Raw genomic sequence first — 27,436 nt, 5'->3', positions numbered from 1 at the left:
GCCAAGAGGACACACCACTCTTGCCAGCTCCTGGGAAAGCAGAAGTGTCAAAGAGAGAAACAAATAAACGAAAGAGACCAAAGCATGAATATCTGAGAGCAGGGTTAGATTCGTATCTGTACCCATTCTTCCATGCCACAGCAGAGCCACACTGGCAGCACAGCCCGGGCCCTGGGAGCACAGTTCGTATCCATCAAACCTACAGCTTTGTATTAAGGTGCTACTGAGGATCTGGTTACACAGCACATCCTTCATGGCCTGATCCTCTGCAACAGCCACAATCCCAACGCTAGTGCAATCTAGATCTGCAAAGCCACATCTTCATTTTAAACCAGTTTATATTCATATATTCTACAAAATAGAAGGGGGCCATGTCCACAGAGCAACATCCATTCTGCCAAGATGAATTCTAGCCACAAAGCTGCTCCCTACACCAAGCCTGTCTCATCAGCCACATTCCCAGTACCAGAAGAGTTTGTATCCACAGCCAAGACTTTGTATTAAAAAGGTTTAGAAATTATTTACCAATCCAGATCTCTCCAAGCACATCACATGTTGCCCAGAGCAATCAAAATCCAAAATATGTGTCCATGAGAGAGGTGAAGAAAAGGTTTTTATGTGTCAATCACTTTGAGATTTTCCTTGTTTAAAAAAATAATTAAATGTCAGGAATGGAAGGTGTGTCTGCTTGGAAATACGGGGAGCTGGAGAGAAGAATCCCTGTAATTGCATTCCTTGCCATCCCTCTCTTTGTTCAGCAATGATGAGAACTTCACAGAAAGCATCAGTTGTTTGTTTCTCCCTCTTCCTCATCAAAGGACTGCACTCCAGAGGAGGTGACATCTGAGACTTTGCGGCTCAGTGCAGCATGTTCCATCTCCTCTCGAGGAGACAAAGATTCCAGGTCCCGGCACACTGCATCATCCTCCTCTGGAGATGGCTTCTTGTTTAGGAGAGGAGCCTTCTCCAGCCTTGGGTTCCCTTCATCCTCAATGTGGTCCTCCATGTATGTGCTGGACTCAGCTCCACCCCCACCCTGAGCAGTCTGCAGGGGCCACACGTGGACCAGCCCCGTGCTCTGGATGAAGTTCTGCTCCTGCCGCTGTTGCTGCAGCTGCTGCTGCTGGAGGAAGCTGCTCTGAAGCAAAATGCTTTCCTGAAGGTTTGTCTGGGACTCATCAAAATTCTGGCCTAGGTAGGAGCCGGTTGCTGGGGAGGCGATGAGGGACTGGTCACTGGCCTCCCAGGCGTCGGATGAACCTAAGCAATACATGCCCTGCGAGACGTAGGAATGAGGCCAGCTGTCATACTGCGTCTGGGCCATGTGCTCTGCAAGCAAAGGAGGCAAACAACACACAGTTAGACACTCTCCCTAGGCCAGGCTGGCTCATCCAGGTAGCCTGTGTGCCTGTGCACAGCACTGTACTGCACAGGGTGGATGAATCCTACAAATAGAAGGAGGGAAAAGAGAAAACACAGCTCTGGGCAGTTGGCAGGTGACCTTGATACCCACAACTGACTGCAAGAGCTGGTAGCTTTCCAGTTGTGCTCTGAAAAGGCAAAAGGAACTGGGCTTTGGAAACTCTCTGCTAAGATTAGATTCCTTGGAGACAGCTCCACAAACAGGGATGACTCTAGTAGATCTGACTGGGGCTACAGAATAAAACAGGGTAGAGCAAAAGAGCAGGAAGGGAGTGTCTCAAAATTAGCAAGAAGCACTGGAGCTCACCTTGGCTCTCCATCAGCTCCTGATAGTTCTCAGAGTAGTTGCCTGCTGGGTTGTCCTGATTTGAGTTTACACTCACATCCTCACCATCCATGGAGGACCAGGCCATGAGAGTCGCTTCAGAAATAGCAAATTGCTCCATCACCCCTGTGCCAAAGGAGACAGGGAGGGAAACAAAGATGCGTTAAAGTCTCCACTTCTCGCCATCATCCTTGACCCATCTTTTGGTTACACTGTCCCACTCTGGTCCTATCTAAGCAACACCTATCACCCACAACTGGCCCCCAGCCTCTCCACCTTGCATTCCACCGGCAATATCCCAACCATCAAAGTCTCTCTCTACTTCAGCCAGCTGAACCACCCACAGCCTCTCCCAAGTGCTTTTCTCAAGCTCCTGCATTTTGGAATCTCTCAGGGATTCCACCATGGGACACCCCAACCCATCCAACCCCCACGCCAGAAAGAAGGCATCGCTACCTGCGAGGAAGCGTGCCTCCTTCTCGCCGTCGCTGAGGTCCGAGTAGGCATCGGCGTCCTTGCGCGCGGTCTCGTGCGTGTGCTGCTGCTGCTGGCTGTGGGCCTTGCCCCAGCCCTGCCACTCAATCATGTGAGCCACGCGGCCCTGGCCCATCGCCGTCGGCTTCGTCACGTGGTCCTTCATGCTGCGAGATATCCCTAAGGGGCCAGACATTGGGAAGCAAGGGACGGCTATTACACAGCTCGGCATTTTCGGCCGTGCTTTTTACCTCTCTTAGAAGCGGAGCTTCTCCCCTCCTTTCCTGACAGGATGTGTGACTAGGGCTGGGTGTCTCCCACCTTTCACTGCATCACTCTCCAGAGAAGTTTCTCCATCTTTCCCTGGACAAACTCTCAGAAGGGGGGAAAAAGGGGAACCCCAAATATGAAAGACCATTTCCTTCCTTGCCTAGAATCCATTTAGGATAGAGCTGGGCATGAAGGATGAAGCCTGGAAGTGAACAAACTAAGAAACAGAAAATGGGGTTAAAACCCAAGACTGAGGGGAAGCAATTGAAGATGTCTGAGCAGGGGTGCACAGTGAGAAGCCAACAGGAGTAAGATAAATCTGTTCTTTAAAAGGGCAACAACTGTGAGATTTCTGTATTTAGAACCACGGTGGTGGAGACTCCTCTAAGGCCATGAAAAGGCTAAAGCCAGAAAGGAGCAGTTGTGAGAGTGACAGAGAGATATAGGAAGAGGCACAAAGGCCTGTGGAGAGAAGCTGCCAAGGATAAAGTCAAATTTTGAGGACCTCACCAGAGAAAGATGATTTAGCCAAAGCCCCAATCCCATAAGCATTGGAGTTGCGTTTCAGCTTGGGAAGGATGGAGGTCGTATCTTCCATGGAGAGCTGAAAAGAGAGAGAATATGAAGAAATGATATACAGGAAGGAGAAAAGGAAGTGAACTGAAGTGAAAAAACAGTAGGTAGTTGGAATATGAGGAGCAGAAGCAAGCAGTAAGAACAAAAGAAGGAGAGGCTATTTAAGCTAGGACTGGATATTGCACAGCACTGGGAATGACCGAGGCAAGGCCAGAGGGAGAGGCAGAAAGAGGCTCTGAGAAGCCTCCCATTGGCAGCTGCCAGTCTTCCAAAGACACACTGCACCATTCCAAACTCTTTGTTAGAGATGCAAGACATGGCTGTTGGAAAGTTCAGGGATCTTGCAGTAGGGAGCTGTCAGTGCAATAGGCAAGCCAAAGTAATGTATCTATATGCATCACACTACCAATTTTTTGTTACTTTGAGGTTTTTTTCTTCTTATATAGTCTTATATAAAAGTCATCTTACAAAATGATCATGACTATATCAGTGATGGGTCCTGTTTCAAGCACCTACATCTGTAAAGAAATTTGGTCTACAGCTCTGTTTAATTTTCTTCACTGTCTTTTCTATTTTTATCCTCAGTCCCTGAATAACAAGGACAGGGCACTATTGGGACAGGCAGCCGTCACAAACATAATCACAAAAATAATCTCTCAAGATGAATTCATCAGGCTTCTTCAGAGATGCCAGGCATTGCATATGAGGCTTAACTTTCACAAGGGCTAAATAAACATTGCTTCTGCTCTTCATTTCAACCTCTCTGAAAATCAAGGCCAGAATGTTTCAAACACAAGGATACTCAAAAGTAGTGACTATGACACTGGAAATTTTAAATCCTGACACAAAACAAGCACTTGGACATAGGCGCAGACCTCACAAAAAGTGAGTGGAGCAGTAACTGGGCAGTGAAATAATTGGAGGCAAAGGAAGGCATTGTAAAGATCTCACATTGTGTATAATTCCAGTCAGTTGCCAAAATATGAGAGGTGAGCTTTTCTGGAAACTGAGTGTAAATGCAGCAGCTAAGGCATCCTGTAACTGTGGAGCCAGGAATGTGCCATGTGTAACGTGAGCTGAAGAAATCAGAAAGTAGAGGAAGAACAGTCAAAAGTGAGAGCACAGCTCTTCTTCCATGATGCATTTCCTTTGGTGATGAAGCTTGTTGGAGAAAGTCCATCTACGCCCCCACTGGTCATTCCTGCCTGGGTGCTCCTGCTCAGTGTCCACCCACTTGTTCCAAGACAGCCTGGGGGCTGTGCTGTGAGCTGTCTCATGGAACCCATCAAAAAAAGAAAGTAAATTGCAGAGGGCTCCCACTACTGCAAGGTTGAAGAGCTGTGACATAAAGGCAGGAATGAATGGGAAGGGAAGGAAATTAATGATCCAGCTTCGGTACCAAAGAAGATCTATGGAATTACAAGAGCTGCCTCATGAAAGAGCTCCATGGATTCTGTATGGGTTGGAAAATGGGAAATTGCAAGTAAGTAAACTGTCTTCTACTTTCTTTAAGGAAACACAACCTTGTGTACTTTGCTTTCAGCTAGACATAGGTGCAGTGAGGGAAAAAAAAAAGACAAATTTCTTCAAGACAGTTGCTGCATGCACCATTATTTTCCAACACAATTTGTTTCTGTAATTGATCCTAGGCAAAAGATCCCAAGCCATAAGTGCCCCAATGAAAGAGGTGAGAAATTAGTTAAAAATATATTCAGTGTCCCACGTGCTTTCAAATCACAGTAAAGAAGAAAGCTACAGGTACTTTAAAATTTTTAAAGAATCTAGAATTTGAAAACACTTATACAACTCAAAATGGAGCTGCTAATCCTGTCCTTCCAAGTGTCCAAAACTACAAAATTAACTTCTGTGAAAATATTTTCTAAGTACCCTTTAAAAAAGTCCAGTAGAGCAAATATGCATTATTCCTTTTTCAGGATGCTGTTTCTGCATTAGTGAAAAAGAAAAAAAAATTTTTTTCATGGCACAGGTATTAAGAGCAAAAGGAACATGTGTAGTAATTAAAATGTTTACTTGTTTCTCATCTGCTTTTTAACTGAAGTTAACTGGTACTCACCATCTACCCTAGGAGACATAAACAATTCTGTTACTTCCATGTGCAACTGAAAATGAGGGAGACATTTCTCACTCCTAGAGAAGATCAAATGATGCTCTAATCAAGGACTACTATTTTTTAAAATATACTGGACAGACACCTTTCTTATGTAGCAGTGTCCAGAAATCTCAAAAGCAGAACATATGAAATGGCACACATTTGTCCCCAAAAGGATGAAAGCAATTCAACAGCCACCTACAGATCAAAATACCTGCCAGACAGCAAAAGACTCAGAAGCAAATAAAAATCCATCATCATCCTCTGAATTGGAGAAAGCTCCCAGAATTTCAGCAGCACTAAGGACTTTCAGCTATGTTCTCATGCTGGCCTCCATTGTATCCAATGTCAGACAAATCCTGGTCGTCCTATGACTAGAAATTTGGAAAGTGACACAGTGCATACTCACATTGATACCATCCCAGGAGAAATCTGTCCGTGTTTGCTAAAGAAAGCAGAGAAAGTCACCACATCAGTGTAACAAACAACTTGCAAGCAGCCAAGCAACTCCAGTAGTTTGCCACAATCAGCAGGCACTACTTTATCTGGTATGTTATAAAAAACTTGTGTCTTTCAAGTTGGTTTCATTGCCTGCTGGTGATTATGGTGCCTGTAAGTGTCACGGTGTTTGAAGGTGAAATAGTGAACAGGGTGACAGAGTAGGAAAGAGAAAAGCACCTTTTCACGAGGCTCTCCTCCTAAGCGTGGGTTGCACCACTTTGAGGTTAACACAAGGAGGAGCTACACCACCTTTGTATTTTGAGTGTTCTACAGCAAGCAACTCAATTCTGCTGAAATTATTTTCTCCTGCAGTGTTTTGGTTTGTCCATTCTGACTCACTCACCCCTTGTGAGACAGAAACATTTCCCACATCAGCCATCACAGTACCAATTCAGAGTGTGTTTCCTTCAGCTGGGAGGACTCATCTCAACATCTTGGCTTTGGGGATGGAGACACTCAGGAAAATTTAGATGACTCATGTTACACCTATGGTATCCATTCATATAAATCAAAATGTTCACTGAGGTGTGGTTTATGCTCATTGACTTTTAGATCTGCTCTGATTTGACTGAATTCTCCATACAAGATTGGGCCCAACAATTTCTGCCAGGAAACTGTAAATGTCTTGAAGTTACTTTCCAAGCCAGCAAGGTACACGGACAAAATAAAAATACCTATACATCTATATACACCTATGAACATTTTTCAAGGTTTTGCAAACTGTATGTTATTTGTTAAGCTTATTTGTGAACATTATTTGTGATTCTTCAAATATTATGCATTTAAAATAGATTTTATCTTTCTATTAATCATAATTGCATGCTCTGAACCTTACAAACCTGAAAATTCAGGTATCTAATAATGCAGAAGCTGCAGTAATTCAATGAACCAGCCCTTAAAATACTGCATGGTAAGTCAGTTGTCTGTGAGTTACTAGTGAATACATCTCTAAAATTCAAAATGCAGACAAATGTGTTTCTTCAAAAGATTTCATGGCTGTGCTGCAGAAGCTGGGACAGACACAGTGCTGGACATTCCAATGTGAATCCCTTATTCAAGGAATGCAGACCTACAAGCTTGTCAGAACTGTCACTGTTTTTCTCATGTTGCGTTCCACTCCCATCATGACTGGTTGAAAAGCACTTTCATTTGCAAATTCTTACTCACTATGGATCTTGTCAAGAGAATGACTCAATTCTATTCAGAGCAAGCCAAACTACCCAGGTATGATCCTCAGGAGCTCACTGGCATTCTGGCCCTCTCACAGATGATGCCTCAGTGATGCACAACACCCATTTCTGAACTCAGAATTCAAACTTTTTCACCCCCTTGGCTAAGTAGCTCTGGGCCAGGCACTCACCTCAGTGGAAGGTCGATGGAAGCTGCTGCCATGCAGTGAACTCGTGCTGTCCATATTGATTTGGTCCACATCTTTCAGTCCCTTCCAGTCTACTGCAATCACCTCATTTCCTGTGGGAACACATCTGGTCAGGCTTCTGAATGCCACTGCAATTTGTTCTATCAGTCTTAAGCCAACTCAGCTAAACAAGCAGGAGAATCATTGAGTTTAAGGCCACAATAGACTAAAATCAGACACTCCATTTGTACTCAGACCACCTGTACGTTATCAACTATTATATTTCTCACAGCTTTCTTAATGTGAAGACTAGCCACTTGTGTTTTTCTCAAGCATGATGTATGCTTGGCTAAAGTATAGATTCATCCAGTCATGACGTGTGACTGGGAAAGAACCAATTCCTTTAATATCCCCTTTCAATATTAAACCATCATCCCTTAAAAAGGCATTTCACTGTTATGACTTGAATTGGTTGGACATCAGCTTAGAGCTGCTGGAGCCTTTGCTCTGCCACCCTCAGCAAGATAAAAGACCTTTTTAATACCTGTCATTACACTTCAAATTTTAAATATCAATAACACAAAATGCAAATGATAAACTGCTATTAAGATTAAAAAAATAAATATTATTAAATTGAAAAAGTGAAACTAAATGCTAAGAAACACATGTAAGTAGTCAGCCAGGTAACCAGGACTGCTCTGTGCAATCAGCAATTTACTCTCTCTTCAGCCTGTGTGCCATCCTCAAACTCTGGTTAAAGTTATTTGCTCCCATGTCATGGAGGAACCATTGTACTGTCCTTAAACCTGAGCCCCCTAGAATCTGTGAAGAAATGTAGCTGTCAAAATTATCATCTATTCCTGGGATCAATTCAGCAAGGTCTAGTCTGTTTGGATTGAATGGTTCTACTTTCATGATCTTTTAACTATTTTTTTTTTTTTTTTTTTAATAGCAAGTTTCTCCTCCACAGACATATGCAAAGCCCCTTGCTCATTCTAGCAGCTCTGGCACATTTATAGAGAGCTCATCCCTGCACTTCCCCAGAACAAATCTTCTGACAGGTGAGAGATGCTGCACTCCACCCCACACAGGCCTGCAGGAGCCATGGAGGCACTTAAGGGTGGGGAAACCTGAGGCCTTCATCAGCTAAAATTCAAAATGGAAAAAAAAAAACCCTGATTTTGTCCCCTAAGAAGGCTAAACATGGCAGTATGAAAAACTCAGAAAGACAACGCTGTTTGCATATTGTGGTGTCCACCACACCTTCACATCTCCAACTTCTGCTGTGCAGGGAAGTCCATTTCTAAGAGAACTAAGGGATATTTTTTCCTTCACATCCAAAGTACATTTCTGTTCATCAGAACCAAGTTCCTTAACAGCATCCCCCATATGCTCCTAATTAGGCTGAGTAAAGCTGCTATTCTCTGAGTTGCAGTTCCTTGCAACTCAGAGAACTCAAAACAAAAAGAATTCCTGTACTGCATGTTACAAAGGTGAGCACAAAGGTCAGACACAGCCAGACCTCAGGAGAAGGCAGGACATGGCTATGAGGAGCATGACAAAGAACAACTTTCAGGGCTGTGAGCCTCTTAACTGGTTTTCCTGACAAGCACATCCATGTATTGGGCCTCACTGAGCTCTTGCTGACTGCACTGCCATGGACTGGACTGGCAACCTTGAGTCCAGCAAATCAAGAGATGGAGATCTGGGGATTTCTGTACTCAAGCAAGAGGAGCAAGGCTTAATGGGCCACTTGTGAGTTGCCTGTTGCCAGGCTGGGAACCTCTTATATCTGGGGTCCAAGTAAACCTCCTAGGGCTAGAAGTCTCTCTGGCAAAGGGAAGTTCCAGGCAAAGCTGTGAAAGCCCACCTGACAGACCCAGGCACTGTCAGCTGTAAGGTCTGGCTTGGAATGGAATACATTTGTCCTCAGTCCCCCTGAACAGGGAAGGGGTAAAGGGAAGAAGGAGGGAGCACTGCCAGGAAGTGCAAATCTAGAGAGGAAGGAGTGCAGGGGCTGACTGTGATCAGGGTGGACTGAGGGCTCAACAGAGGTCAGCGGGAGGATGAAACTGGTGCAAAGAGCAGAGCAGGAGCCTGCCCCTGCATACTGAGATCCAGCTGCCTTTTCCTGTCTGTGCTCCTTCCCTCCACCTGCAACCCTGCACACTAGAAGGGGAGAGCTGGGGCATTCCTGCCACAGAGCTGAACAAGACAGGGATGCTGGAGAGGCAGGAGAGATGTCACCTCTCCCGAGCAGAAGGCAGCCGTACAGAAGCCTTCGGTGCAGGTAACTGTGTCACACCTGCTTTATCTCCGTTTACCCGAGGTCTTTTTCCTGTACTGTCAGCTCTTTCTGAGCATAGTGCTGTGGTCCTTCTTGTAAGTCTGGAGCCACCCCGGCACACACTGCAAGCAGGCTGCAGCACCATTCTGGGCATGCACTGCAAAGACACCTCCGCCCCAGCCAAAGAAAGAGGAGCCTCTTGCTCAGCACATGTCACTTGACAGCCCCAAAGTTCAGTAAAATAACACTCAGCCTTTGCTCTCAATGCTGCAAGCCCACTGACGGTGTTCTTTGAGTGTCAAGATTGTGGAAAATATTCATAGAACCACACAAAGGCTTGTGTTCAAAGGGACCTTAAAAATCATCTAGTTTCACCCACCTGACACAGACAAGTACACCTTTCACTGGATCAGGTTGCTCAGAGACACATCCAACCTGGCCTTGAACACTCTCAGGGATGGGACATCCACAGCTTCTCTGGGCAACCTGTGCCAGTGCCTCATCACCCTCACAGTGAAGAATTTCTTCTTATTATCAAATTTAAACCAACCCTCTTCCGTTCTGAAGCCACTTCCCCTGGCACTATCCCTCCATGCCCTTGTAAAATGTCCCTCTCAGCTTCCAGGCTCCCTTTAGGTCTTAGAAGGTGCTGTAAGGTCTCCCAGGAACTTTGTCTTGTCCAGTATTAATACTATTCTGGCAGATGGTAGCAACAAATGGTTGAAGAACATCAAGCAATTATTTGTCTCAAAGTCCACACCTGTTCTGTAATAGCAGAACTAAAGAGCTACAGAATTTATTTACTACTGTTTCTTTCCAGTTGAAACAGCTCATCAACCTAGTTCAGGGAAAAAGAATGAGTAATTTGTGATTCTGCATGCTCTATGGAGACTGAATAATTTTTGAAAATTAATTCTTGGTCTAAACAGTTTCACAGGTACTAAGAGAAATATATTGAGAGAAAATAACTCTTTAACATCTGTTAAATAGTTTAAAATGGAGTAATATCTGCTGAAAAGCTACAGCTGAAAAGAAAATGTCTAACTGATGTTGGGCCTGGGGCAACATTACTTTCTCTTATTGAAAGTTGGATAAAGGTTAGTGGGTTTTTTTCTCTCCTGCTAGAAGTAGCAAGAGCAACATTAACCCATGTTAGATCAAGACATGAAAAAACAAGTTCTGCTCTGACAAATGGAAGGACAGAAACATAGAAAATCAGAAAAAAAGTATGGAGAGTGAAGTGGGAAAACAGAAACTGAAAGCAGTACTTCGTAAATTAGTATTCTTTTTATCCAGTCTCTTGTCAACCTCTTTCTCCCTGCAATTAGTACAGAGACTTTTTTCTTTTGTAATGGTATGTTTCTTCTCCAGTATAATTTCGCTTATCCATCTCCCGTTCCAGCTTCTGCTAATCGTCATGACTATTCCATTTGTACTTCTATGATCAATCACCTCATACAGAATAGTATTTGCTCTTCTCCATATAGAGCTGATAAGAATTTTAAAATGAGTGGGTCGTAAAGCTAATTTTAAAGTGGATTTTTTACAAACATGCTATCAAATTTCTCATTTAGATGTTCTGAAATGAGGTGATGAAAGTTGAATGATAACTGGGTTTATGACATTGTCATTGTTTCTGTATAGAAAGGATATAGAGGGGATTCATTTTCATTGAACTTTTAAAAGTTTTCTTCATTTTATTTAAAAATTTGTTATTTGGTTTGAGGTTTTTTAACACCACAGATTTCATCATTCTTTTGGAAGACTCAGTAGATGGCTGAAGAAAAAGTAGGAAGCTGATTACATGAAGCAGAGAGGGGAAAAAGAAAGCTGTCAAAATACATTAAGCCACATTATTTCAGATCATGACTGCTTTGTATTTTTTAACACAAATTAGATAAAAACAAAGTCTGCAAAAACACTCGTAAGAAAAAGATGTCTCCATTACAAGTGACGTAACATTCCAACTCAAGTCATTTAAGCCTTTGGGGAAAATATCCCTCTTTCTCTTACAGTACTGTTAAGGCAAAAATCAAGATTTATTTTTAAGTCAAACCTTTCTAAATAATAAAGATGAAAAACATTTAAAGAGGAAAACGTGGGGGAAAGAAAATATCCTTTTCCCTACTTCTTGCTTTATTTTGGGTTTTTTGAGCATCATAACTCTGGACTCTCAGGAACTAGGGAATATAAAAGAATATATATAAGCACTCCCAAGCAAAGTGAACATTTTGATGAATGCATTGGAAAAATACAAAAATCATCTGGATGATGCACCTCACCTTGCTGATCTATACTACAACATTTTTACTATTTCTGTAGCTCGTTTTGCCACATACCTTAATTTACCATGAATATGCTGAGTTTCTTAGCTGGTCATATTTTCAGTTTCTTTGTATTCTATGACCATAAGAAATTCACCTTGTTATGAACTACTCAAAACTTAATCTAAACAAGCCCATTCTCCTTGGGTTTCCTCTTGACATTTTCTCAATTGCTGTTTCCACTATGCATTAATTGATTCTATATTTGGTACCTGTGCCTGCATTTTGCTCACTTACCAAGGTCCACGCTTGAATCAGGCTTCTGCATCTATGACTTTAACCTGCATCTATAGCCTTTAATAATCCGTTGTGTTGTAACTTCTGTGCTGGATGTTAAACATCATCTCCAATTTGTCTTCTCCATTTTGTGCCACACCAAACAGATGAACAGAGTTTGAGAGTCTTAAATTTTGTTTTTCCCTTCCGAACATCATGCTGGTGAAGATCTACACCGTATACCAAATAAGTATTTGTGTTATTTGCTTTCTGATGTGTCATGCCAATTAACACAAGAAACATTTTAATTAAGCAATGACTTTCCAGCACTGCTATTATCCCCCGTTAGCACACTTTCTTCTGTTTCTCAAATGTTACTTTCCAGCAGAGAGTAGAAACCTTGTCATTTGATATTGGTGGCCAACATTAATGTTGGTAAAGATGGATATTTAGAGTAAATGGTTCAATTATTCTTTTCCATTCCCTTTTTCCCCCCGCCCCGAACAACTAAGAAAACAACAAATGTAATTGCAGTAATTACGATCAGTCTTTAAATTGTTCTTTCCCAGATACCAATTTTCATGATACTCGTGGGAGGGTGTATCTTTGTCAAACACAACATCATCGTATCTTGTCAAATGTAGTTGAAATTAAAGCAGTTGAAGCTACTGGGAAGGACTGACAGATGGGTGGCTAGAATAACCATAGAAACCTTCTCCCTCCCTGACTGCTTTACATTGAGCCAATCAAAGCTATCCAAAAGGTCATCAAGGAAAGGAATAAACCTCTGTTACCGGAGCTGTCCCTGAGCTAAACCTCTGAAGGAATCACTCAAATTCTCTCAGGTAAAACTGAGAAATCCATCAACCCAAGTTATTCACCTAACTGTAGGAATTCTAACTTGTACTGCATAAGGAAGCATAAAAATTAGTTATCTGCTGCTGGCACCTACCAACAGGGTCAGTTGCAGAAGAGAAACAGAAAAAAACCCTAGTTTTGTGAAGGAGACAGAGCTGAACAGTTTGGTGCTCATCAAGGCAGAGAAATGTCTTGGTCTCCACAAAATAGATGCCTTTCAAATTTCTGATAAAAAATGGAAAGACCTACAGCTCTGACATGTCTGTAAGATCAGGAATCAGATGGGCAGTTGTCAGGATCTTTGCTTTACATTTGTATAATTTGAATTCTCTTCCAGACCATTCCACCTCTCCCTGTAGGTAGTTCCCTTTTCAGAGCTGCTTAGAAGATAGAATTAATGAACAAAGCCCTAATGCCTACATTTTTCTTCTTGACTGGAAACACTATCAAACCAATGCTAAAGGCTACTGCATATCTTTAAGTAAAAGATGAGCAGAGATCCTGGTGCTAGACACAAGCAGCTCTGCTCTGAGAAGCCATCATGTCATGTGGGCTAAGGAGGTACTGCAAAATGAAACACATCCAATCAGCACAAACTCAAAAAACCCCAAACCTCAGAGCACCGTCTCATTTGCAGAACGTGTATCAGCCAGCACGAGCAGCAGCCATGGGTTTATCCTCATTCTTCACTGCTTCTCTGAAGTGCAGAGAATGTGTCCCCAGGGGCCTCACTCAGCACAGTAAGTATGAAAACGTCGATATGAACCAAGGTAGCAGCCCCTTCTGGCTGGCCTGCAGCCAGCCTTACAGAAGTAATATGCAGCAGGCAATTGCATATGTTGCTCTCCGTACATGTTTAAATTTTAATCCCCCTGTAGCCAGCGCGTCGCGTGGGCACTGTCCTGGAGCATAGGAATGCTTTGTGCTGTAGCTTCATCCTTAGCCATCTTTGTGCTGTAGCTTCATCCTTAGCAGTGGGGAAGAAGAACCACCCCCAGTGCTCCTCAAGAGTCAATCAGCAGATCACAACGCACCTTTCTCACCTCAGGGATGCTCCTGGTCCCTCTTCCTGGAATGGACAAAACAAGAGCCTGCTCCAAACACCAGCACATGAGGGCAGTGGCAGCCTGTGAGTTTCAGGCTCCACCCTCCTTACCTGCCCTGCCTCAGCTGTTGGGTATCACCCTGGCAGCCCCAGAGGTTACAAACAGGTGGTTACACCCTTCTCCACCTCAGCCATCACACACTTGGTCACAGTCTTCACAAAGCATCTGGTTTTGGGACAGCAGCAATGGTCAGAGACAGACAGGAAGCACTGAGGCTGCTGACTCCCTGTCACCCCTCTCCCCAAAAAACAAAGTGTATACCTGGGCCTTTTTCTCTTTTTTTTTCACTATATTTTCCTCCACATCCAATAAAGGATGAAGATTCTCCTTAGCCCTCCTTTGGCTGCTAATGCATTTATAGAAACATTTTTATTGCCTTTTATGGCAGTGGTCAGACTAAATTCAGGTTGGTCTTTGGCCTTTCTAATTTTCTCTCTGCACAAGCTCACAACATCCTTGTAGTCTTCCTGAATGACCTGCCCCTTCTTCCAAAGGTGAAACACTCTCTTTATTTCCTGAGTTTCAAACTAAGCTCTCTGTTCAGCTAGACTGGTCTTTTTCTCCACCAGCTCATCTTTCAGCACATGGGGATGGCTTGCTTCTGCAACTTTACGATATCCTCTTGAAGAATGTCCAGCCTTCCTGGACTCCTCTGCCCTTCACGATTGCCTCTTAAGTGTCTCTGTCAAACACTCTCCTAAACAAGTCAAAATCTGACATCCTTAAGTCCAAGGTGGCAATTCTGCTGACCCCCCTCCTTACTGCTCTGAGAATCAAAAACTCTCTAATTTTGTGATGGCTATGCCCAAGACAGCCTCCAACCACCACATCACCCACAAGTCCTTCTCTGTTCACAAACATGTCCAGCAGGTGCCTTCCCTAGTTGGCACACTCACCAGCTGTGACAGGAAATTCTTACACACACTCCAGGAAACTCCTGGTCTGATTCCTCTCTACTGTATTGTATTTCCAGCAGATATCTGGTAAGAGAAACTGTTCCCAATCCTAGAAAGCCACCAGCAGGGCTTCAGGTGTCCTCACCAGACAGAGCTCCACAGCTCCCAAAGCAACTGGGAAAAATGACCAAGAGCTGCTGGCACTGAGACTGCAGGGGCTGCAGGCACTGAATGTCCAGCCCTGCACCTGCTCAGGTGAGGCCACATCTCACCATCACAAACACCACCACACCGACCCCTAAGCCCAACCCAAGATTTTCCACACTGAGGGAATCCACACCTACACAGGGGGTACTTACTTGTTCAAGAGGCTCCTCTGATCTCCAAGGGCTACCCCTCGTCAAGGGGAACAGTCATCACTCCCTGCCAGGTAAACACATCATTTGTTCAACCTCCCCCTCAAACCCAAACACAGGGTTAACAACCTCTTAGACCCATGATACATGGTTGTAGGACCACTCATTGTCAGAAGAGAATTAAGAATTCTGGTGGCCAGTTTCTACTTCGAGCTAATTCAATGGCCCATTGGGAATACCACCTGGAAAAATCCTCCATCAAGCAGAAGGCACAAGTTTCTTCAGAGGACTCCCCGAGTCAGACCTTTTCTGCAGTCAGAGGGAGACTGGCACACCACACATGCCAATCTTCTGTCTCCTCCAAAACTTATTATTTTGAATTGTGGCTGCTCTTCTCACATCTTTATTGTACAGTTTCTATCCCGAGACCTACTAAATTCTGTGTCCTCTTTATCAACTATCCTGTTTCTCACCAAGCTGGGTATATCCAGCTCCAGGAGGAGGAAATTCCAAGATCACAGAAAGTAACAGTGCTATTTCTATTCCTGTGCTCTGGGCAGGGCATGACTAGGCAGCTTCTACCAGTTCCTGGGTATCATGGAAATACAAGGGTGCTCTGCTCACTGCTCCACTTTGGTTCCCTGTTTTCCAGGTTTTATCCTGTTAGTCTGTTCTCTTTTCTTATTGTTTTCTTCTTCTCACCCCCCATTCCCCAGTGATTGGGTTTTTTCCCTCACCAGTTTCTTTTCTTCATTCTCTTCTTCTTTTGGGAAGTGATGGGAAAGGCGGTATTTAGTATTCGTTTGGGATGGGTATCAGCTTCTCCTTAAAGTGCGAGTGGACATGTAAGAAAGACAGGGAACAATTCAAACAGGGGAAACAGCAGCGATATTTTCCCAGAATATCTGTCCTAACCTGTCACAATTTACACCTCATGTAGCTCCCAAGACAGACATAGTCTCTGTATTTAGTCATCTTTAAAGGATTCATCTGTTCACCTCTAAAATAAAAAAAAGCCTTTTAGTACCCATAGCATCCTATGTGAAGTACTTCCACAATCGAATTCTGTTACACGAGGAAGTGCTGACTTTTATTTGCTTTAAACTTGCTACTTGCTAGTTTTGTTTGATGTTTAGACTCTGTTTTAAAATTGATAATGAAATAGTCTTCCCTCATCATTTTCTCCATGCTGTTCTTATCCCAGAGAAAGTTCATGATTTTTTAGATATCTGTCATATCCTTAACCATCTCATTTCCATACCTGAGAAACCCCTATTTAAATGGCTCCTTTCATATTAGCCACACAATATCTTTGATTGTTTTTCCTACCCTTTTCTGAATCTTTTCTCGTTTGATTATGGCCTTTCTGAAATGGGAATAGACCATTAGGGTCAGCACATTATAAAGTATCAAAATAAGGGAACCATATGGATAGATGCATAGTACAATGCAATTTCTCGTTTTATTTTTTTATTCTTTTCCTAATTGCTAAGAATTGATTGGCATTTTTAGTGGCACTAAGCATTAAGCCACACATTATAGCCGCAAGATCTCGTTCTTGCGTGGTAATAGTAAACTCAGAACCTCCATCATTGCAAATGTAACTCTAGAATTGCTTTGCCTGTGTGCATCGTTTTACATTTATCCACATCGAATTTCACCCATAATTTATGTCATTCGATATTGTGAAATCAAATGACCCAGTAATTTGATATTGTGAAATCCTTTCTCAAATCACTCCATGCAGTTTTCTCTCTGCTCCCCCAAATGATTACTTTATTATCATAGTTTGTTACCTCATTATGTAGCCTTTCCTCTTTTTCATGTCATTTACATATATGCACATATCTGAAAAAATATTCATATCATTTATGGATATGCACAAATCTGAAATAATATCCCTGTGAAAAATGGACATTTCCTGCTAATCTTTGTTTCCCATCTTTACCCAGCTACTTAAGGAACTTCTCTGATTCAACAGCAGATTTATGTCTTTTAACAGCCTGGGGTGAGTGACCTTTACAAACGTGCATTGCAAATCCAAGTGGACTATTGCCACTGGACCTCCTTTGTCAATATTGCTTGTTGACCCCTTGTAAGACTTATAAATTGTGATATCCACTAACAACAGTAGGGTTAACTCTTTCTCAGTACGTAGTATCTCTCCATGCATGCACTAATTCTGTTCTTCAGAGTAATGTTTATTAGCTTGCCTCCTAGGCATATCTTGTTTACCAGCTTGTAGTTCTCCAGGTCTCAAAATCATTTTAAAAACTGGCATCACATCATCTACCTTCCAAATTTCTTGTATCAAAGCAACTGGAAAGCATTACAGATATCAATCTGCAGTTCAGCTCCTTCAGCCTCAAACTTCTGGAGAAGTCTCACATAAATATCATCTGACCACTTTTTTGTCTACCTCCTCTACAACCCACTGAGGCTTTGATCTGAAGCAGATGTGATGCATCTCAAGCAAGGAGAGGTTCCACAGGATAAAATTCCACAACTTCTTCCACAATGAACAGATACAAAATTGTTGGGTTTTTGAGGCTGGGGGTGCAGGGTGGTGATGTTCTGCTATGGTCTTAATCTCTCTGAGTCACCTGTTAGTAGTAACACCATGCACTAAGTACTCCTAATCATTGCAAAAGGCAAGTTATTTGCCTTTTACAGGCTCTTTGAATAGCTCCTGAAGTAAACATTTAATCTGCAGCCTGCTGAGCTTCCTGCCTTCACAGCCTCTTTGATCCTCCTCTGGCTGTTACAGCTTTCTGTCACCATCCTGGCCAGCAAACATAAATGGTCAGTAGTATAAACCCTAAAATTCTTTTTCTCATGTGGAATGTCAATCCATATGCTCATCATTTGGGTCACCAAACTGTTTTCTCCAGCACACTTTAGAAATTTGGAACTGAAACTTTCCCCATGAGCCATGTCTGACCAGCATCTGCAAATACAACCCCATTCATTTCAGGATATAAAAATGTTTAATTTAAAAGTCTGGTATACTCCTAGACTTGGGAATGTGTAGCTTAAACTCACAGAGAAACATCCTGATCAACTAATCTGACCTCCTTAAAATAAGAGAGGATAATGTATTCCCTTTGTTATTTATACTTTCTGTTGCTGTGCTTGAACGAGAGCATTTTTTAAAATCTTGATTTCATTGTGTTCATGTGACAGAGGGCTCAGTACAACTCTCAGTAAATTACGCCAATAGTTCAGTATTTTTACTGTTTGATTTTTGCCTCATTTCCAATCTGAATGTATCTGCCATTCTTCTGTCACATCTTAACAGTTTTCTACTAGTTTGAAGTCAGATGACTTTGAGGTGTTTTTTTTCTTCAGTCAAACACTTAAGGACTGTCAACAAGTCACTTCTGTAAGTTTTTATTCACGGCTGTATGTTTATTTTCTTGTCACACTTCAGTTTTGCAGTATTTCTCAAAGTGATAATAATAGAATTAGACAAACTAGATGAAAAATATTTTTTTCACAAATGCCAAATGCAGAGAAAATACGCTTTTCTCTCCTCCTATTCAATATTCAAGATCAAAGAACCACATCAGCTTCCTTGGCTGCAGCATCTCAGTAGTAGCTGCTGATCTACTGATTACCAGTTCCAATATCTATAAGCTTATTTAGTGTGACTGCTTTCCAACACAGAGTTCTGGTCCCATAAATACTATTCACACTCTGCCATTAGATATTTAGATTAACTCATATTTGGTTAGATTGAAACACACACTGTCAGTACTTAAAATGAATCAAACTGATCGCTATCAGTGATTTATCCCTTTCATTTGTTACTTTCATTTTTAGCAGTACTTCTAGTCATTCCAGATACTATCAAGTTTATCAGTATTTTAGATCTCCCTCGGGGTTTTAAGCATTATGTTAAAATCACACGCTACTTGGCAAAATTAGAGCCACAGGTTTTTCAACAATGATTCTTTCCGTGTTGCTATTTTGCTATCTATTGAATTTAGATGCACTTAGAATGTACTGTACTCATACATTAACTACCTAAGAATCATGTGGTTCTAAGCTGATTGCTAGCTTATTAGAGGTTGTATCTTTTACCAATCTCATATTTTACCTCCATGACCACGACTGTAGGTAAAGTACTTCTATCAGAGAAGTACTTGGCTGCAGGGAGTCTCATAAAGTCATGAAATTAAGTTAGCTTGACAGGCTCTGTTTTGTATAAGCCCATTCTCAATGATATATTGGCCTTCTAATATTTTATTGGAAATTTTAATGAATTCATAAAATTAAATACATAGGTCATCTCACAAAACCTTTAGAATTGTGCTAACACCACAGCTTTTCACTTGAGACCTTCTTCACTATTTCAAAACCTTATAAAACAAAGTTTTGACTTTTTATCCAGGCACTTGAAACTCATGAGTGTGAATTATCTTGAATTGGTTGTTTTAAGTATCAGTCTAAAATCATGGTTGTTTGCTGTTGGAGATCACAACCTTATTAAATGTGCTGAAAACTATTTTTCTACTTCCGCCAAGAAAGCAGGCCTATAACATTTATTGGTTAGTTCACTTCTTATGCTTCAATACACCTCAGTCTATAGAATTAAGACTCCCAGCTTTATCATGCCAATGAATTCATTACTTACATTTTTCCATCAGCTCCTTTGTAATTTCTCTCATAATTCTTGCAATATTACTCCATAGGAGTTCACAAAATAAGTATGCTGTTCCTCAAATCACATCTGTTGCATTGTACACACACAAAATTCTTACATCAATCAGCAACATGCCAAAGACTGTTTTCTATTACTAATGACTGTTTCTGACACACATCTTGCACACATTTTTTTAAGGACTGTTTCCTTATAAAGCCAGGCTTATGCAATCATGCTCTTTGCCAGCCTCTCCCCACCACAACTTTGAAACCACCCACCTGTATTTCAGAAACCCTGATGAGAGAGGGAGGTCTCAGAGATCAGCTGTTTGTACACCCATCAGGACAACTGGCTGCAGAATATTCCCTGCCACAGAGTATCACATTTATAATGGCCTTTTAGGAATTTAACTAATGTCAAGGGGGTTGGTTAGAGGTTTTGTGCTTTTTTTTGTCCCATTCATACTTGTTTTCATAGACAGGTGTGTTCCTATGTGTGTAACACAGGAGGATGTCGGATCCTGCAGGAAAATAACTGCAAACCTCAGCATCTCAAGATGCTGTCTTGAAACTTTATCTTCTCTTAGTGGCACCAGAAAACGAATTCCTTTATGCACAAAATAAACAGCTTGAAAAATCTCAAACTTCATGTGAACATGAAATATTCAAGGAAATTTCACGTTCAGAATCTTACAGGCAGAAACAAGTTCTCAACCCTGAGCTCTCTGCTTGAGTTTCTAAAAGTGATCAGATTGAAAACTGCTCAAAAGAGGAAAAGCCAGACTGGGAAGAAATACAAGTAGTGAAGTGAGACTAACCACAAAGCAATCTGATCTGGAAGGTGTCCCTTTGTCCCTTGCTCTGTTTGTCTGTATCCCAAGTAAAGGAGGAACAAGTTACCCAGATGCCCCTTTTCATGTATTCCCACTCTTTTACTCACATCATCTACAGTTTCTACAAAGAGCTCTGTGCTCCTTCCCCTTCCACCTGTGTACATGCAACTAAATGAAAATATCCCTGCTTTTATGACTCTGTTTCCTTCTGCTTTACCATCTATCTCCTACCTGAGGCTTCTCCCTCTCTTTATTCCTTTTCACTGACTCACTCAGATGCTGAAGGTGAAGGAAGCAGGAACTGGACACCTTGATACATACTTGGTATGTGTGAGGTATGCATGCAGAGTGGATGTCTCACTTTTTCACGCTCCAAGTGTGTAGACCACACTTGCCATTCCAGATCTCACTTCAAACACCTACAGATCTGTGGGGGGGATAAGTAAGGAGAAAAATGCAGGGGATGTTCACTGCTTGCTCCAGCTGCTTTACCCCTCTCCTGTCAGCCTCCTACCCTGCTCCCACTCTGCTGAATCTAAAGTGGCTTGATTAGGAGTGGGTGGTCTTTGGCTCCATCTCTCCTGCTGTGGGTGCTATGAGCCACTCATTTACACTTAGCATAGATCATCCAGTGGGAAAGCAAAATATTAAATACATACTCCTGCCTCTGACAGCACACACATTCCTTGTGAAGGGGAGCCCAGCAAGCCAGGCACCTGGCTTTGGCAGATCACATCTGACCCAGAGATTGAACAATTAATTAACAATGAAGAGCACTGCCTTTTCCAGCCTGCACGGTCAGGGACTGATGCTCGGTGCACGAGCCTAGCTGTCACTTGGACTGTGTCTTGCAAAACTGCCAGACCAAAAACACACAGAGAGGGCTGCAGCTGACAGCTGGGGTTTTCATGGTGAGGCATTCTGTGGCACATGGCACTCTCAGTAGCTAAAGGAAAGTGGTGATAGGGGCAATGTGTAGGAGTACACTAACGACATGTGGAAGACCTGAGGTCCTTTGGCAGAGCAAGACTAAAGCAGTGAGTCCAACCTGACTCAGAGATGCAGGGTTTAGACCCTAAGCATAGGATCACAGGATAACTGGTTTGGAAGGTGCTTCCTGAGGTGAAACCTCCAGTTCAAGCAGAGTCAGCTATGAGGTTACACCAGATTACTCATGGCTTTATCCAGTCTGGTCCTGAAAACCTCAAAGAATGGATACTGAACAACCTCTCTGGGAAACCCATTAAAGTGCTTGACACTTCTCAGAATCAAAAAGTTTTTCCTGACACTTCATGTGAGCAACTCTAATTTCTCTTCTCCCACACTCCAGAAGTACTATTAGTTTGTAATCTCTTGGAATATTTTCCCACCATTTTACATCATATTCACAAAACATGTTTGCTGCAGGCTTTTGCGCAAAGATGTGAGAGAAATTAGAGAAATCACTGGAAAAAAAGAGACAGCAATCTTGAGCTTAACAGGCTTAAGCTTTCTATTAATTTAAATCCATTCAAGGAATTAAGAGAAATCTTGCCACACTAATCAGAACAGCCAGTGTTAGAAGATGTCTAAGCTGTAGTCAAAGGTACACTTGCAATGCATCAGACACCTAGGCAGACCTGAAACCCTAAATTTGGCTAACTCAGTTACTGATAACAACCAAGCTGATCTTTGGCATTTAGCCGGTTGGCACTCAAATATCTACAAGTTCCTAGATGGCTTTTACAGCTTTAACTGTCCAGCAACCTCAGTGAAAATTCTCCTGTACATTCCCTGAAACTGAGACCCACCTATGATGAGAGTTGCTAGGCAGCTCTCTAGGGACTGTGATGGGGTATCACCAATACACAGACATGACCTGCAGCCATTACCAGAGGAAGAAGCCACCTCCAGTTCTCACTGTGTAATTGCTATCAAGCCATGTTACACAAAGCGCATGTATGACATTGAGATGTGACTGTGGAGAAGATGACTGGATATCAGGTTAGCCTTTTAAGATCACTTTTCAGCTTTTTCCATACCTTAGGAAATCATCATGTGATCATTGCCATTCTGGTGTCTTCTGTAAAATTTAAAGAGGCTCTATGACTCTATTTCAAATACATATGGAGCTGCTCTGTTATGACCCTCTCAATTACTTTTCCCCAGGGAGAAATAACCAGAAACCTCATCTTTAGGAAAGAAAATGTAAAGTTGCACATCACTAAACATGTGCAAACTATGACATCTAATTAGATCATAGTAAAACATCCCTGCGGGAGATGAAGAAATCATGTGGCTTGCTTAAAATTAGAATGGAAAAAGGCCCGGAGCAAGCTCAGGGCACAATCCTGCACTGGCCCTTGTCTGGTGAATAAACTAAATGTGACTGATTATGAGCTTTCTATCATTAATTAAAGCATCTTGAATTCTGAGTTCAAAAATCTGCTCCATGTAAATTTCAAGTTAAAACCAATACAAGCATAGCACTCCCTTCTCTAGCATCTACCTGGTCTTGGGAAGGCAATACAGAGGCTGTATACTGAACTAATTCTGCAAAAACCTAACCAGACCCACTTGAGAGAACACAAGAGAGAACACAAAGCTCTGTTCACGCTAGGATGTTAGTTTCCAACCACATCCCAGAGCTCAGACCTAGTACTTCAAAGCATTGATTTTCAGCTCGAAGAAAACATGTCTGAAGAATCCTCTCAATAACTCCAGGAAGGCTGGAGCCAAAAATATAGGCTGCCAAGTAAGAATTGTTCTAAACAAAACTCCTTAGGTGGAGTAGTCCAACTAAAACTCAAGGATCCCACCTTCACTAAATCCAGCCTCTAGGACTGACAGGAGAATAAGCCCCTTCTAAAACAAAGCAGCGTAGAAGTTTCACACGAAGCAGGCATCAGACAGTATTACTACATTCATATCTGACTCCCACAGAGACCAGAACCATAGTTGTGCAATCCCCTTTAGCACACGCCTTCATAACACCAGGGCAAGAAAAACCCCTCAGTTAACTGTATAAATAGGTCCCTAAAGTCCATTGAGCTATCACCATCAAGAATGAATGTGTATCACACTAACCAAAAATTGCTATCATTTGAGAAGTCAAACATCTGTACCATTAAGGTCTGTACTGAAGGACTGCAACTTCCAAAGTGAATTTTCCATTATCATTATCCCATCGAAATAGCATAGATGCTATTTTCTGTTTTCATCTATGCCCACACAACTGTATGACAGTTATAAATATATATATAAACATAAATATAACCTCATATGAGAATGATACTTGCAACAGCTCAGTTATACCAGGGGTTCTTTTGTAACATAGACTCCAAGTCACAGATCATAAAAACGCTACCATGCATAGGAACAAACACCTGTAGTTTGTCTGACAGCTTAACCACATTTTGCAGGGGAGAGTGGATGTTACTAAATGCATGTTTGTTCTTTTTTTCAACAGCGTTGTGGGAAGAGAGACCAAGAATTAACACTGCCAGTTCAGACACACATCGATAAAAGGCATATCAATAATTACCCAGCTAACAGAATAATAATGTCCTCGGCACCGTGGGTGTGTGGAGGATGGGGGCAAGGAGGAGATGGAGGCAATACATGTGCTGATATGCTATAGAGACAGTGACCCACGTGAGCTTGAAGAATCTCGAGGGAAATATTGCAGTGATCTTTGCCACATAGACACGTAAGAGATTTCTCTAGGTCATAAGGACATTTGAGACCACTAACAGACATGGGCTAGATACAGGAATTAATTCCCAAACTAGAAACTGGATTCTGTAGTTTAAAGTTTGCTGCTGTAGGAGTAGATGGTTCCCTGCAAGTGCTCACAAAGGGTTTTCCCACTGAGACAAGAAGCGTCACAGCACCAGGCTTTGACACAGTCTCTCAGATTTACCTCCATCTGGGGTGGTGGTGCAATTCTGATGTCCTCAGAGGTCTTCTTTTCCCACAGATGCCCGCATGCTCTTGAGAGAGACAGAGCGGACGGCTTGGGAGCGAGATGTACTGCCAAATGAACTCTGTTTTGTTCTCAGAGATTCTTTTGGCATATTGAATTATATATCCCCATGTAACTGATAGAGCTGTACCTGTGGTTTGCACAGAAAAAAGGGAAGAAAGTGCGCCCAGAATGCTGTGTGTACCGGTAGATACCTCTGCTTAAAGATCAAGGGACCTCTTGGTATCTGCATGTGTGTAGGAGAGGAGAGCTGGGTTACCTAGCCTGAAGGCTTGGGATCTTTTGGTTAAAAATGTGCATGGCGTGACCCAGTGGAAGGATGCGGTCCCTCCCCGTGTCCCCTCGCAATAGCTCTGCGAGAGGGAAGGGATTCAGTTTTGTTTGCTCTTCTCCATTGAAGTCTACGCAGGGGAAAGGGGGAGACAAGAAGACGTGCAGACCATGCAACGTTATGCATCCTCGGAAAACAATAAGCCCTTACCGAGCAAAGGAGACAGCCGCCGGCCGCCTGATCCCGCTTCGGGAGGCACGGCACGGCATAGCACGGCACGCCCCGCACCCACCCCTTTATCCGGAGGCGCCGCACTGACCCACATGTTCGGCGACCTTTCGTCACGGGTGACACGGCAGACGACCCCCGGCCCCGGGCACGTCCCACCGCCCCGCTGCCAGCACCTAGGCCAGCGGCTCCGCGCAGCCCCGCCGCGCCACGGGAGACCGAGGTGGGGAAGGGTCGCACGCAGCTAATGGCGCTGTACGCGTAGCCGGGAGGGGGCTGCGAGGGGCGACCCGCCACCCGCCGTGCCGGGGGCTGCCGTGCGGGTACCCGGGCGGGGGCCGCGGCTACCCGGGCATCCTCTGGCGCTGTCCCCGCCAACGCCTTACCCACGGTGCGGGATCCTATGCAGCCCATCACTCCGGCGGGGCTCCGGGGAGAGGCGGCAGCCTCAGCAGCGAGTAGGCGGAGAAGGCGGGGAGCGGCGGCGGTCGGAAAGGAGCCGGTTCCTTCAGCGGGAAACGCCGGGGTGGCCCAGCGGGGACCGGCGCGGGGTCATGGTCAGGTAGGAGCGCGGGGTGCCCCCGCCGGGGCGAGGCGGGCGGGCGGGGAGCCCGCGGGCCAGGCTGGCATCTGCCCCCGCCGCGCCTCCGCGCTTTGCGCCGCGCCCGGCGCGGCTCCCGGTCCGCTGCCGCGTCCCCGCCGGTGCCGCCGCCGAGCCCCCGCTGCCCGCCCGCCCCCCGCTCCCGGCTCCCCGACGGGGGGCGGGCTGAGATTGGGTAAACAGCTCGGCCCGGCAGCGCCGCGCCGATTGGCTGCCGCCCTCCGCGGCCCGGGGCGGGGAGGCAGCGCCGGGCGGGCCGGGCCGCCCCTCTGCCCGCGGGGAGCGCGGGACGGGCCGGCGGCGGGGCGGAGGCGAGGGACCCCGGCTGGCGGGCGGGCGGGCAGGACGGGGCAGGTGCGGGATGCGCACGGAGCGGGGGGCGGCGCGGCGCCCCTCCCGCCCGCCGGGGGAGCGGGGCGGGCACAGGTGAGCGGCGGGCGGTGCCGCAGGCCGGGAGCGGAGGGGGGAGGCGCGTGGGCAGCGGGCTCGTCCCTGTAAGAGTAAAGCAAGTGGGGACGGGGGGAAGCGGGTGAGCAGCGGACGCGTCCCCGTAAGAAGAAGCACTAGCAGCGAGGGGCGCTGAGGATGGATGGATGGATGGATGGATGGATGGATGGATGGATGGATGGATGGATGGATGGATGGATGGATGGATGGATGGATGGATGGATGGATGGATGGATGGATGGATGGATGGATGGATGGATGGATGGGTGGATGCATGGATGCATGGAGGCGGGGCGGGGCGAGGCGAGGCGGGGCGGGCGCGGTTTCCCGGTAACTACACTTGCGGACCCGACTCAGTTACCGGTAGACCTCCGGCGGCCGCGCCGCTCCTCCCCCGGGGCGCGGCTGAGCCGGCCCGGCGCGGTGCCGGTCCCGCCGCCGCAGCCCGGCCCGCAGGGACTGCGAGAGCTGCGGAGGGGCAGGCGGCCCGCGGAGCCGCTCCAGCAGCGATGCGGCGGGAGGACGGTGGTTCCCTGTGGTCCGAGCTGCCCACGGAGCGGGCCACGGGGCTCAGGCGTGCGGCGCCGCCCGGCCTCTGCCCCTGGCCCCGCATAACGGTGAAGGAAGCAAGCCCAGCCTTGAGGATGATCGCTGAGGCCTTTCCCACGTCCTCCCCGCTAACATGGCAGTGAGGAGGGATCTCTGCAGATGGAGAAGGTGTGGTTAGGTCAGGTCCCTTCACAGCCCAAATTTTTCTCACCTGATGGCACCATCAACAGGCAGTGTCCTCCTGGCCCGCTTCCCCAGCACCACAGATTCTCTCCAGTCTGGTCCTTCCACCTCCACTCTCTGAAATGCTCACAATTTCTCCCTGGCCCTTTGTGTCTCTTTCACCTAAAAAGCCTCTCTCCACCCATCTCTAGTAATGGCAAATTGAAATTTGCTGATCCCATATGATCCATTTTGATCTCATCCTCGTGCTTGGAAAATTCAGTTTTTGTCAGCATTGCTGAGAAGTCACTCAAGACAGCTGATCAGTCTTCACTGACAGCAGTACCAAAGAATAGGTAAGTTCATTCATTTTTTACATTCACACCTTACAGTCAGCCTAAGGAAGGAAAGCAATAAGGAAAAAAAGGACTTCAGACAGAATGTATTTTGCTTGACCCTCTGAAACAACAAGGAGGAAGTCCACTCAGATAAAGTCGATTTACAAAATAAAATCTACACAGGAAAGACAAAGGCAGAAAAAAAATCCCCAAACCACGGTCTGAATGTATGCAGCTATTTTATCTTTTTCCTTCTTCATTATAGTGAAGGTATTACTATGTAGGGTGAACATGACGTTGCTGAAGTGTGAGAGATCGCAG

At 44.5% G+C, this 27,436-nt stretch overlaps 2 protein-coding genes across 3 annotated transcripts in view; one reads left to right on the top strand and one right to left on the bottom strand.

Moving 5' to 3' along the window:
- Positions 1–93: 93 nt before the first annotated feature.
- On the bottom strand, positions 94–25,554 carry FAM131B (family with sequence similarity 131 member B). Its single transcript, XM_053970693.1, has 7 exons — positions 25,405–25,554; positions 7,039–7,148; positions 5,587–5,622; positions 3,002–3,095; positions 2,204–2,401; positions 1,730–1,873; positions 94–1,329 (listed from the first exon to the last, which is right to left on the bottom strand). Exons 1-7 carry the CDS (start codon positions 25,430–25,432, stop codon positions 785–787), a joined length of 1,155 nt encoding a protein of 384 aa, XP_053826668.1. The 5' UTR covers positions 25,433–25,554; the 3' UTR covers positions 94–784.
- ZYX (zyxin) overlaps positions 25,218–27,436 on the top strand; it is a 29,250-nt gene continuing 27,031 nt past the window's right edge. The window contains exon 1 of one of the 2 annotated variants that reach the window (XM_053970689.1): positions 25,218–25,241. The gene's annotated coding sequence lies outside the window, so the exon portion shown is untranslated. Of the gene's footprint in view, positions 25,242–25,519; positions 25,581–27,436 lie in introns of those variants that run through there. The other variant, XM_053970688.1, reaches the window with a different exon arrangement.

The sequence above is a fragment of the Vidua macroura genome, chromosome 2, assembly GCF_024509145.1.
Source record: "Vidua macroura isolate BioBank_ID:100142 chromosome 2, ASM2450914v1, whole genome shotgun sequence".
Lineage (NCBI taxonomy): Eukaryota > Metazoa > Chordata > Aves > Passeriformes > Viduidae > Vidua > Vidua macroura.
This window is presented reverse-complemented; position numbering and strand designations above follow the sequence as displayed.